The sequence below is a fragment of the Trematomus bernacchii genome, unplaced genomic scaffold (genome assembly GCF_902827165.1).
Source record: "Trematomus bernacchii unplaced genomic scaffold, fTreBer1.1, whole genome shotgun sequence".
In the NCBI taxonomy this organism is placed as follows: Eukaryota; Metazoa; Chordata; class Actinopteri; order Perciformes; family Nototheniidae; genus Trematomus; species Trematomus bernacchii.
This window is the reverse complement of record NW_022987616.1, coordinates 7,771,221-7,784,616: the sequence shown is the minus strand read 5'-3', so window position 1 is coordinate 7,784,616 and position 13,396 is coordinate 7,771,221. Positions and strand designations below refer to the sequence as shown.

At 39.1% G+C, this 13,396-nt stretch overlaps 1 protein-coding gene across 1 annotated transcript; it reads right to left on the bottom strand.

The window, feature by feature from the left end:
- Nucleotides 1–2,984: 2,984 nt before the first annotated feature.
- prdm14 (PR domain containing 14) lies at nucleotides 2,985–12,733 on the bottom strand. The gene is made up of 8 exons (XM_034132281.1): nucleotides 12,217–12,733; nucleotides 11,084–11,137; nucleotides 10,842–11,002; nucleotides 10,270–10,546; nucleotides 7,897–8,099; nucleotides 7,015–7,116; nucleotides 4,163–4,382; nucleotides 2,985–3,562 (listed from the first exon to the last, which is right to left on the bottom strand). The coding sequence occupies exons 1-8, from the start codon at nucleotides 12,731–12,733 to the stop codon at nucleotides 3,423–3,425; spliced, it is 1,674 nt and encodes a 557-aa protein (XP_033988172.1). The 3' UTR covers nucleotides 2,985–3,422.
- Nucleotides 12,734–13,396: the final 663 nt, after the last annotated feature.

The following is a 13,396-nucleotide window of genomic DNA, read 5'->3' as shown; positions in this document are numbered from 1 at the left end:
AGTAATGCCTCAGTGAAACCATCAAGCTGCTATCATTAATATCACATTAATACAGAGATTAATGTGGCGGACGGCCCTCTGGAGGCTTAATGCCAGGAGGTTAAGTGTGAAATCAATCCGCATTAACGGCACGGATAAAAATTCCTGCATCCTTGAGCCCTGAGTCTTAAATCAGCCAATCACAGAGGCGCTAGTAAAACCAGTCTTTTAGCACGGCTCGCTAACAATGTCAGTATTTCAGCTCTGGCAGATCTCTCCTTCTGTCTTTCTTTTTGTTTCCTTGGAGAGGTAAGGTACGTTTATTTATAAAGCACATTTTCAGACACAGAGGCAATTCAAAGTGCTTTACTTCATCATTAACATTTAATAAGAAGACAACAGAAAGGAACACAATTAATAAACACAATGGAATAACAGATGCATAAAAGAGATGGTTTAAAACAACATTGTAAATACAGAAGCTGCTAAAACAAGTTAAAAGACTTCTCGGTAAGCAGCTGAAAAAAGAAATGTTTTTAGCTGCTCCAAAAACAAGTAAATGTATAATAAAAACAAGGTGTTTACGCTTTTAATAAGTGAACAAATCTGCCAATAGAACAAGTACAAAATGGCTTGGTGAGATTTCTCAAAGTAAAGATGGGATGATTAGATACATGAGATTTTGTATTTAGCTGAAAACTTATTTTGAACTATATTTGACCAGAATTAGAGAATTTGTAACAAAAAAAGCCAGAAATGCTCAGACATGTTCAGCTTTCTGATGTTAGTTAGTGGAGATTTTCCTATAAAATAAGATGTGTTTAAGAGACTTTGACTTAGAAAGATGCTTAAGATGCCTTGTCTAAAAACACTTATTAAGTCTTCTATCAAGTGTAACGACATGTTCTGACAGAAATTAGACTTGGCAAGATTTCACATGTTTGCAGTGTAAAAGAACTCAGCGTTGGTGAAGACATTAAAACACAAGTAGAGTTCGAGGACCTCAGGTTTTCTGGAAGTGTGTTTTATTTGTGGGGAGCTAAAAAACTAAAAGCAACTCAATCAGCAGCCAATCACAGAGGAGCTAGTAAAACCAATCTTTTAGCACGGCTCGCTAACAATGTCAGTATTTCAGCTCTGGCAGATCATTCTCCTTGTCTCTCCTTCTGTCTTTCTTTTTGTGTCCTTCCCTCTCCTCCTCCCCTCCACAAAGGGGAGGGTCCTCTCTTTTCACAGAGGGGCCCTGATGGGACCTCGGGGGTTGTAAACATGGGAGGCGCAGGGTGATCTACACTTGTTCAAGCATCCATATTTCGGCTATTTGAAGGGAGAGGGAGGCTGTTAGACATTCAGTGAGGAGGAGACCTCTGACCCTGAAGCCTGCCGTCCATCCGGTGCACACCATAAACACACAGCGCAAAAATACGTCTCATTTAAACATATTATGGCAAAAACAGGGAGATTTCACATCAAGTGTCTCAAAAACATCCGAGTTATCTTCTAGTTTTCTTCTAGTTTCCTTCCCTTTCTGCTTTATCTCTCCTCTCATACAGATGCATGTGTGTCAGCTCTCACTTAGCATCATGTCTCGGTGTGAATTGACCCCGAGGTTAAAGGTGACATTTCAGAGCAGAGACACAAAAGATGGACACTGTTTCATCCGTCAGACCTCACGCTGCTGACAGCTGGAACAAGAGAGGCTTTCCTCAAATTAACCCCAACACACACACACACACACACACACACACACACACACACACACACACACACACACACACACACACACACACACACACACACACACACACACACACACACACACACACACACACACACACACACACACACACACACACTGTACTTCAGTTGAGTACCACACCTTTCTGGTTTAGACTCGATCTAAGAGGTAAATGTTGAACTTTTACACCAACTTTACAGAATATAAAGTCAAGTGATGTAAACATAATGCATCAATGTTGTTTATTTTGATTCCCTTTGACTTTTAACACTTTTAATCCTGCACGGTGTCTCTTTCACCTTTCTCTTGCCCAGTTGTTTTGAGATCTTAAGTATGTTTACGATAATCACTGTTGGAAGAGCCTGGGACTTCTCGCATGACAATAAAACCTAAGTATATATTGACGCTAATGATTTTCTTGCAGGACTTTTGCATGTATCAGAGTATCAGAGTATCCTGCACTGTGTTAATGCTACTTGAGTTTACGTCAGGAAATACTACTTTCACTTGACTAACAGTAGGGAAATACTACTTTCACGTCATGAAATACTATTTTTACCTGAGTAAAGTCTCGGAGCACTTCTTCCTCTTGCCCAGTTTTACTTCTAGTCTTAAATGTGTTCACTGTTGGAGGAGCCTGGGACTTCTCGTATGACAATAACTGACTTTTACTTGAGTAAAGTCTCCGCTCACGTCTTCCTCCCCTGTCTGAGATGATGTGTGGACACATGTGGGCAGTTGGTGAGGGGCAGATGTCCGTCACGCTGAGCTCTTTGTCTCCAGCAGACCACCTCACTGCTGCACTCTATTCTCATTCATTAGCTCCGGAGGGGTTTGTTCATTTTACTGCCAGCGTGCACACTCCAATCCATCACAACAAGCTGCATTTAAACACACACACACACACACACACACACACACACACACACACACAAGTGCAGATATGTTAACCAACACAGAGAGCATTATCTGAATTATTGAACACGACTGATGGACACTGATAGTTTGTTTGCAAGGATGGCGTAACAGAATAAAATGTAATTTCTTTAATTTGCTGGGAATGAATAAAGTCTGTGCTCTTTATTTTTAAATGATCCTGTTATTTGAGACATTTCTGGTTCAAATCATTCAGTCTTTAAGCCATAAATACATATGCATGAACTACAATGTGTAATAATATACATTTAAAGGGACATTTTCTGTTGTTAAATTCAATTCGTCCATTTATTCTCATTTTCTCATTAAACCAAAAGCAACAATTTGTTTTCCATGCGCTGATTTTTTATTTGTTGATCATGAAAAAGCTCAGATAAACAAAAGCTTCTGCAGCCGGACATACAAAACATTATTATACAGAATAAATTAAGACAACAATTCATTTTATACACAAATAGGCTCAGACCTACAATGATAAAAATAGCTTTTCAAGCGTTTGTCGATGCACGAAAACATAATTAAATAATAGTTGTTATTATTATTGTGGTTCACAAAACAGAGTTTAAGACAACAAACAACAACATATATTAAATAGATTTAGACATTTTTGCCAACAAATTAAATTAGGATAAGCCTATTTAAATAGACTTTTAATTATAGAGCTTTTTTTTATTATTAAGCAGCATTTACATTCAGAAAAACCTCTGATTGATGTTTCTCTCTCTCCTGGTAGTGCCTGTTTTCTGGAACCTCAGGGTTCACAGTTCATCTAATTCCAGGGCCGATATTCCTGATTTAAAACCATGATCCCGCTGTGAGGAAACGTCTTCTGTGATTTGGGAATTTCCTTCTCCAGAAGTCCAGCGTCCGGAGAAATGGGAAGAACGGTGCTGTCCGGGATTCGTCTGTCTGCAGAGCGAGAAACACGTTTAATAAAGTGACCACATTTCATACATCTTTCGTTTTGCAGCCTTAAATATAGGAAACAATAATATACTTGTAGATTGTAACCAACTGCATTAACAAGCATTCATTTGTATGCACATTCTGTCATTAAAAGACATTAAAAGTCCCATATTCAGTGCATTAATGCATGGATTTACCCTGAAATGTATTTAAATGTAATTGTTTAAATTACTTGCATATACAAAACATTCATTTATCAACACTTGTGGCACTAAAAAGATATTTAGATTCCCATATTCTAGGCAATAACTCCTTATTAAGGGATAATGTAAAATATTCTTCTCATTATATTCAAATACATTTTTCACTTGTTTCTTATATCAACTCAAATGTGGAAATCCAAATTATAACCGTAAAATTAAATAAAAACGACAAAGAAACGGTTTTAAAAAGTATATAATAATAATAAAATATTACTAATAAAATAACACTAATAATACAAATAATAATACAAATTAAAATACATGTAAACAAATATTAATACAAATAATACATCGCTTGTTAGGCCTTAAAAATGCATTTAATTATGAAATAATGTGTCACCTAGGTGGTTCTTCATGTGGAGTTTGCGCTCCTTGTCCTCCTTGAAGTTGGCCCCGCACAGATCGCAGGGGGGGGGCGGGTCCTTCGCGTGAGTCCGCCGCACGTGACTGTCATGAGCCGCGTGCGAGGCGAAGGCCTTCCCGCAGTGCGCGCACTTGAAGGGCCGCTCCCCGGAGTGCTGCCGGATGTGCGTGCGCAGGATGGAGGAGGCGGTGAAGGCCTGAGGAGAGAGGACAGTTTAATAATAATATAATAAGAATAATACATTTCATTTAGAAAGCACACTTTTAAAAACAACGTCATCTCAAGGTGCTTCACAATGCTATGAGGAGAAAATACAAAGTTATCTAAGGAGCATATTGAATAAAATATGGTGATATAAAAAAGGTTAAAGGTGGGGTATGTAATTTTGGAGAAACCAGCTCGAGTGCGCTAGAATTTGAAAGTACGCAGCCGAAAAAAATCTGCCCCTTCCTTCAGACTTCCTTTCAGAGCCCCTCCTCCAACACACACGAACGCGCACATGACCAATGAGGGCACGAGATAAGTTTGTGCACAGATGGAAGGCTGACAGGCAGGTAGGCCATCCAGTTATTTTATCTAAAATGATTGGTCGTGCTTTTTACAGTACTACGGCTTCCACAGATGAATGTATTTATGTATTTATTATCAAAGCATTTAATATATTCATTGCTATCAGGATGTTAAGAGCATTCCATGGAATATAACAGAAAGTGTTTCTGAAGTGAATTACCTACCCCACCTTTAAGAGCATAAAAGGTTAGAATACAACATAAATCAAGTAAAGGACAGTCAGTGAAATGGGGGCGGGAAAGGTGGGTCTGACTCTTGAGGCTTTTCTTAAAAACTGAGAGTGATGCAGAGGTCCGTGAGTTCTCTGGAAGCTGAGTTTATATTGATTTATTCCATAATATAACGCATTTTAACCTGTTTCTTACTATTAATAGCAAATAAAACGAGTCCATTTTTGTTTCCGTTTTCCTCCACAGTTCAAATGCGATCGTCCCTTCTTCTCACTAAAGAAACCCTCTAACTCTTATTTAAAACTCTCCTCCCGCTGTGTTAAATCACATTTTGACAGCAGGAAATGATCGCAGGATAAACATATGTTAATCTCAGTGTTGTTACAAAGTACCAGGTGTTTTTCTATTACCTTACATTACCCGATTAAACAGTGAATATAGAAACAAAACCCCCAAGACAAATCCAGATTCTCTCGCTTTAAGCCACTGTTAATGCTGTGCGTTAGTTTAAAATAAGCTTTAAATCTCTTAAATACTACATTTTGTGTTCGGTTTAATGGCCAAGGTGCAGTGGAAACGGGTTTCTTTATCTTAGCTTTGCATTTTACGTTATGAAACACTTATTTATCACAAATAAATCGGGTCTAACATTTTGGTTTCAGTTTCCTTATGCACGTTTTTAAAGGTGGGGTAGGTGATTCACTTCAGAAACACTTGTTGTTATATTCCATGGAATGCTCTTAACATCCCGATAGCAATGAATATATTAAATGCTTTGACAATAAATACATAAAAAATATTTCATCTGTGGAAGCTGTAGTACTGTAAAAAGCAGGCCCGGCTAAAATAACTGGATGGCCTACCTGCCTGTCAGCCTTCCATTTGTGCACAAATGTATCTCGTGCCCTCATTGGTCATGTGCGCGTGCGTGTGTGTTGGAGGAAGTCTGACAGGAAGGGGCAGATTCTTTTCGGTTGTGTACTTTCAAATTCTAGCTGGTTTCCATTTGTATGTAGTAGGCCTATGTAAATTCGTTCAGATTACTTCAGGCTAAAATCATCTATTTTGACCGTTTACTGACTTTATGTAACGATTATTGAAAAGGAGTGCTTGGCGAAAAATATACAACAAATCAAAATAGGTAAGAACATAAATAAATACAAACAAAACTAGGCTAAATAAAACACCTCTGTGCGTTACCCTTATTATGGTTTGGCTTATTCATATTCGTAGATAATGTTAATCTTTACGGAGCACTTAGTTAGTGTCTTTGAATAAAAGGGAAATCTAGTAAAACAAGTCAAACTTTTTAATTTCCGTTTCTTTATCCACAGTTTTTAAATGCACCCCTCCTCTCTTATTAAGAGATGACGATGAAGAGGATTATTGAACCCCTCGCGGTGATAAAAGTAGGAGGAGGACACGAGGAAGAAGAGACACAAAGACTTCTTCCTCCTGCAGTAAACTCAGAAATAATCTGCAGACAAAGAGGGGGGGGGCACATCTGGCGATAATTAGCATGTAAGTGTCTGCGCGGCGCGTGCAAACCCCCCGAAAACAATGGTGAGGGGCGCGAGGCAAATGCACCGTGACACGAGGAGGAGTAAATGGATCCAAATGAGGAGGAGGAGGAGGAAGAGGAGGCATACTGTTCAGAATAAGCAATGCATTTTTTAAAGAAATGTAATTAAAATGTGAGTGAATTTTGAAACACATTTTGAAGTATTGGGACATGCTAATTATAAATCATATTTGATATAATCATTGAAGTTGTTTTTTATTTAATTTACACTTTAAGGTAAATAATTAAGTTATACTGTATATGACAAATACTAAGTGGTTATTTAAGTTATATAAAAGGGATTGTACTTTAATTTTATTGATAATTTGCTGCTTATTTTATTGGTTATTCTTGAAAGGCCCTTTAAAATAAATGAATGCAAAATGGACGTGCTAATCCAATATATCTATTTCTTTATCTACATTTCCGTTTAAAGGTTTAGGGTGTAGTACTTCAGAGTGTACATCTGATAACTGCGGCCTATTCGTCCCTGTTTTTAAAATGAAAATGAAGTGTCCTCCTCTCACCTTGTTGCAGTACACACACTTGTAGGGTCTCTCTCCGGAGTGAACCCTCATGTGTTTGTTGAGACTGGAGGACTGAGAGAAGCTCTTTCCACACACCGAGCACTGCAGGACACACACACACACACACACACACACACACACACACACACGCACACACACACACACACACACACACACACACACACACACACACACACACACACACACACACACACACACACACACACACACACACACACACACACACACACCACACACACACACACACACACACACACACACACACACACACACACACACACACACACACACACACACGTTAATAAAATACAATATATGACATACATGATACAAGACATTAACGAGACAAACGTATTTCAATTTCTCATATCTCTTTCTGGAAGATATCTTAAACTAATATGTTTTTTGTTGCAGAAATTAATCCACTATAATAAGAGTAGTATGCATAGTAGATGTGGATTGATATGCATCTAATGTGTTGGTTTAGTTTAGTTGAATGCATGTCGGGGGCCATAGTAAAGGTTATTTTAGTGGACAGGTCAAAAGTAGTCCAAATACTAAACAAAGTGCATTGTCATAAATGTATGTTGTATTATATTGCCGTGATGTCCATTTTAACAAAACAAATGTGCATTTTTGAAGAGGCCTAATAAATGGCTCTGCTGTTCTTTCAGCGCCACATGAGCGTTAACATTAAGATGTAATAATGCACATTTCTGCAGCGTTGTCAGTTAAGATAAGTACTAGTAGAAATTCAATTAAATGAACAAGACACCCTGCAGTAAATGCATCACAGTTTCAGTACCTTGTACCGGTAAAAAGTAGTGCAAAATGCATCACACACACACACAGTTTCTTTACCTTGTGCGGCCGGTGCTTCTCGTGCACGTGCAGGATGTGGATCCTCAGCCGGTCTCTCTTCTCGAAGGAGCGTGTGCAGAGGTGGCACGGGAACTTCCTGTCGCCCTGGTCCACGCAGCGAGTGTACTTCAGGTGCTTGTCTCTGTAGTATTTGTAGGCAAACACCTTCCCACAGCGGTCACACTTGAACCCCTCATCAGAATCTGCAGGAAGGGAAGAAATAAAGTGATGTTTAGTGCATTTAGTGCAAGTGCATTTTGCATGATAGGCAGAGATGGCAAAAGTACACACATCCTTTACTCAAGAAGAAGTACAGATACTCGTGTTTAAAAATACTCTGGTAAAAGTAGAAGTACTGACTAAACTTCTTTACTCAAGTAAAAGTAAAGAGGCTTTGAAATGTACTTCAGTAAAAAGTACCCATAACTAGCAGCTGTTTTAAAGAGTACCTGACCTCCCTTTATATTAATAGAACAATAATGTCATTGTTAGCTAATGAATGTTTCCATGCTGAACAACGGCAACATGACAACGTTTTCATTGGTCCCTCTTCTTTAGAGAAGACCAGGAAATGATGGATACACGGATCGTGTTCAAATCAATAGGCACGCAATGACTCTAAATAATAATGATCACGCCACCAAACACACATTCAAACTAAAGGAACCAGCCTGTTTGGGAAATGTGAGAAGTAGAAAGTACAGGTATTTGTGTTCAACATGTAAGAAGTAGAAAGTACAGGTATTTGGGTTCAACATGTGAGAAGTAGAAAGTACAGGTATTTGTGTTCAACATGTAAGAAGTAGAAAGTACAGGTATTTGTGTTCAACATGTAAGAAGTAGAAAGTACAGGTATTTGAGTTCAACATGTAAGAAGTAGAAAGTACAGGTATTTGGGTTCAACATGTAAGAAGTAGAAAGTACAGGTATTTGAGTTCAACATGTAAGAAGTAGAAAGTACAGGTATTTGAGTTCAACATGTAAGAAGTAGAAAGTACAGGTATTTGGGTTCAACATGTAAGAAGTAGAAAGTACAGGTATTTGTGTTCAACATGTAAGAAGTAGAAAGTACAGGTATTTGGGTTCAACATGTGAGAAGTAGAAAGTACAGGTATTTGGGTTCAACATGTGAGAAGTAGAAAGTACAGGTATTTGGGTTCAACATGTAAGAAGTAGAAAGTACAGGTATTTGTGTTCAACATGTAAGAAGTAGAAAGTACAGGTATTTGTGTTCAACATGTAAGAAGTAGAAAGTACAGGTATTTGTGTTCAACATGTGAGAAGTAGAAAGTACAGGTATTTGGGTTCAACATGTAAGAAGTAGAAAGTACAGGTATTTGTGTTCAACATGTAAGAAGTAGAAAGTACAGGTATTTGTGTTCAAAATGTAAGAAGTAGAAAGTACAGGTATTTGTGTTCAACATGTAAGAAGTAGAAAGTACAGGTATTTGTGTTCAACATGTAAGAAGTAGAAAGTACAGGTATTTGTGTTCAACATATAAGAAGTAGAAAGTACAGGTATTTGTGTTCAACATGTAAGAAGTAGAAAGTACAGGTATTTGTGTTCAACATGTAAGAAGTAGAAAGTACAGGTATTTGAGTTCAACATGTAAGAAGTAGAAAGTACAGGTATTTGGGTTCAACATGTAAGAAGTAGAAAGTACAGGTATTTGTGTTCAAAATGTATGGTATTTGTGTTCAACATGTAAGAAGTAGAAAGTACAGGTATTTGTGTTCAACATGTAAGAAGTAGAAAGTACAGGTATTTGTGTTCAACATGTAAGAAGTAGAAAGTACAGGTATTTGTGTTCAACATGTAAGAAGTAGAAAGTACAGGTATTTGTGTTCAAAATGTAAGAAGTAGAAAGTACAGGTATTTGTGTTCAACATGTAAGAAGTAGAAAGTACAGGTATTTGTGTTCAACATGTAAGAAGTAGAAAGTACAGGTATTTGTGTTCAACATGTAAGAAGTAGAAAGTACAGGTATTTGTGTTCAACATGTAAGAAGTAGAAAGTACAGGTATTTGTGTTCAACATGTAAGAAGTAGAAAGTACAGGTATTTGTGTTCAACATGTAAGAAGTAGAAAGTACAGGTATTTGTGTTCAACATGTAAGAAGTAGAAAGTAAAGATTCGTCAGAAAAATAAGTAGTGGAGTAAAAATGTACTTAAGTACAGTAACGAAGTATTTGTACTACTATACTTCCCACCTCTGGTGATAGGAGACCTTTAAAAGAACCAGAGAGGTGTGTGTGTGTGTGTGTGTGTGTGTGTGTGTGTGTGTGTGTGTGTGTGTGTGTGTGTGTGTGTGTGTGTGTGTGTGTGTGTGTGTGTGTGTGTGTGTTGCAGAGAGGGTTTTTTTTTATGCTGACCTTCAGAGGGAGGTTCCACGGTGCCGTTTCCATCATTTCGGGGGTCTTTCAGGGTGAGAGGGATTCCTAAGAACTGCATGTAACAGTCTCCGTACCAGACCAGCAGCTCCTGTCCGGGTCGGATCTCTTTACACGCCTCGTAGAAGATCTGACCCTGGATCTGTACCGCCGTGAGGTTCTGCTCCTCTGGGAAACGAGCGCATTTCACCAGAGACATCCAGTTCCCAGACCCCCCTCTACCGTCCACAAAGTGACTCAGACGGCCGTTTTCAAACACCTGAAAGCACAGAGAGGAAGATCAGAATCAGAATCTCTTTATTGTTGGGAAAACACTGAATGTCCTCCTCCAATATCAGAGTAACATGATAACAAAGGTATCCCAACTGTAGCTGTGAACATGACAGGATGTATGATTACCTAGAAGAGCATCAGCACTTTAGGAACCGGCATCTGAATAAAATCTCTGGAGGCCTTATAGACTTAGTTTTTTACTCATATATGTGCAAATATAAGAGGGAACCAGCCCAAGGAGAGATGTATATATAAAACCCAACCAGTGGGAAAGTCCTTACCTCCCACATCAGCGTGTTGTCGTCGTACGTTTTGATCTCGCTGGTGTTCACTAGTTTTCCTCTGAAGGGTCCGAATCTCGTCCCCTTCGGGATGTTGTTGGTGTCAGTGAACACACCGCAGTGAGACACGTCTCCCCAGGACGCCTGCACCAGATTCAGCCCTGAAGAAAACCAGAAAACAGGTTGAATATCAGTCACAACAACATGTAGGAACAATTCTGATGAAGGTTATCAAGTGTTACCTTCTGGAAGCTCCAGAGTGTTTTTGTTCAGCGGTAAGTGGTGAGAGCCAGCAACTGGAAGGAAAAGGGTTCGTTAATTGAGTTTCTGGGGGTCATTTAAGCAGGTAGTGATGTTTCATTGAATATAAGTAATAATTCAAAATGGACCTTTAGATTCAACAGACAGTGGATATTTGTTTTTGACCTTTTTTCTAGTATTTTTAATTTAATTCTCATTACATTTGAAGAAAAGCTATAGCTAAGTTAACTGAAATGAACCTATAAGTAATTCAGGACTCTCTTTAGAGTCAACAGACAGTGGATATTTGTTTTTCTAGTATTTCAATTAAAATGTTTGCTACATTTTAAGAAGTGATATAGCTTAGTTCACTTAAAGGGGACCTATCATGCAAAATGCACTTTTGTACGTCTTTTCTACATGAATATGTGTCCCCGGTGTTCCAGGGAACTCACCAAGTGTCAGAAAACACAACCCTCTCTATTTTCCTCCATACCCAAATCTCTAAAAAAGGGGCTGCAACGGATCTGATAAAAACTGATCCAGATTTGAACACTGTCCTGACGTCAGGACGGTGGCGCTACGGCTATTGGGCCAACTCCACCAATCAGGAGGAGACAGCCACGGCCATTGCCGTTCGAAAGCGCTGGAGACGCTGTAGTACATATGCCAGGCCTGTAAGTGGTGCTGTTCTCACTGAATCAACCCTTGCTAAAACAGTGCAAATTGAGCGAAATGAGGCATGGCTAAAATGCATGATCTGTTTGGTATATTGAAAAAAAAAAGAAGTATAAATATGCCTTATATAGGTATGGTCCTACACTATATTATTCAAATATAGCATGATAGGTCCACTTTAAAGGAGTATCTCAAAGCAAAGACAATCAGACTCAAAGATAATTGCACTAAACTCCAACTTGCACTGACACAATATATATATATATATTTGTATACACATTCAAACATATTTATTTGTACTTAAATTGATATATTCCTGCACTTTAACTGTATCTGCATATTGAAGTATGAATGTGTCTTGTATGTTTGATGGCACCTTAAAGGAAGCAGTCGCTCTGCTCATCTCATTGGACCATAATGACCATAAAGGATTCTATCATTTCCTCCGTTCTCTCACCGCTCTTTTCGGGCAGGGTGAGTCCGGAGATGGCGTGGCCCCCGCTCCTCTCCGGACCCCCGGAGTATCCGTACAGAACCATGAAGAGCTGCTCCTCGCTGAAATTAAAAGAACTCCGATTCTCCCCGGAGATTTCTGCGCTGCAAGGCCGAAGAAGGGTGTCTTTGGGCGGGGAGGAAGACGAGGAAGAGGAGGAGGAGATGCTTTCATTGAGCGGACTGCAGAAATCTGAGGTGAGGTATGAGGAAGAGGAGGAGGTGAGGATGTGTTCCTGAAGATTAAAAGGTGGATTTCCTCCTCTTCCTCTTCCTCTTCCTCCTCCTCCTCTTCCTCCCTGCAGAGAGTCAGAAACCAGGCGGCCCAAAGACTTCAGAGGGTGGAGCAGGTTGTGCTGGAAGAAGTCCATGTATTGGGGGTGAGGATGAGGAAGGGGGAGAGGATGATGATGAGGGTGATGAAGAGGATAGCCCTTCATCATCATCATGGAGGTCTGGAGGGAGGACAGGGACACCGACATGAGGAGGGGAGAGACCTGAGAGAGAGAGAGAGAGAGAGAGAGAGAGAGAGAGAGGGGGATAAAAGATGAATGAAAGAAATCTAACAAAAGACAGGCTGACCACCTGGATTGATTTGCTTCCAAATGTGAGGAAGGCTAAAAGAAATATAAAATAGAAGTACAAATAATCTCAGAAACAGCATTAACCCGAGAGAATGAGGAAAAGCAGATTTATAAAAGAATGTGGTTTGTTTGTTTGTTTTGGTCTGATGTCTCAAATGATCCACTGACGGCTCAATAGAGGCTGATCAGATACATTTCCTTTTTAAATGACTAACCTTAATAGTCCTTACAATCTCAGCAAAGAAATAGGCTGACCTTTGTTGACTTATTTGGGGTTTTTCACGGCCCTGTTCGACTCAAAGGATCCACTGCAGTCTGAAGTCTTTTTAGATGAGTAACCCTAACAGTCCTTATGAAAGTTTAATGCAAGAAATCTAAAAAAAGACACAGGCTGACCACACCTGGATTGATTTCCTTTAAGAATGTGAGGAAGGCGAAAAGAATATCCAAAATAGAGATACAAATAATCTCAGTAGAATTGAGAGTGAATCAGGAAAAGCAGATGTATATAAAAATGTGGTTTCTTTGTTTATCTTATTTGGGTTTTTTCCCTCCCCTGTT

Bases quoted from the DNA above. Each gene is read 5' to 3' on its own strand.
- prdm14 (XM_034132281.1), bottom strand. From the start codon at position 12,733: ATGTCGGTGTCCCTGTCCTCCCTCCAGACCTCCATGATGATGATGAAG. The intron at 8,100-10,269 runs GTCAGCATAAAA...CCCTTCCTGCAG, and splicing joins CGTGGAACCTCCCTCTGAAG to ATTCTGATGAGGGGTTCAAG. The intron at 3,563-4,162 runs GTGACACATTAT...CTCGCTCTGCAG, and splicing joins CCACATGAAGAACCACCTAG to ACAGACGAATCCCGGACAGC.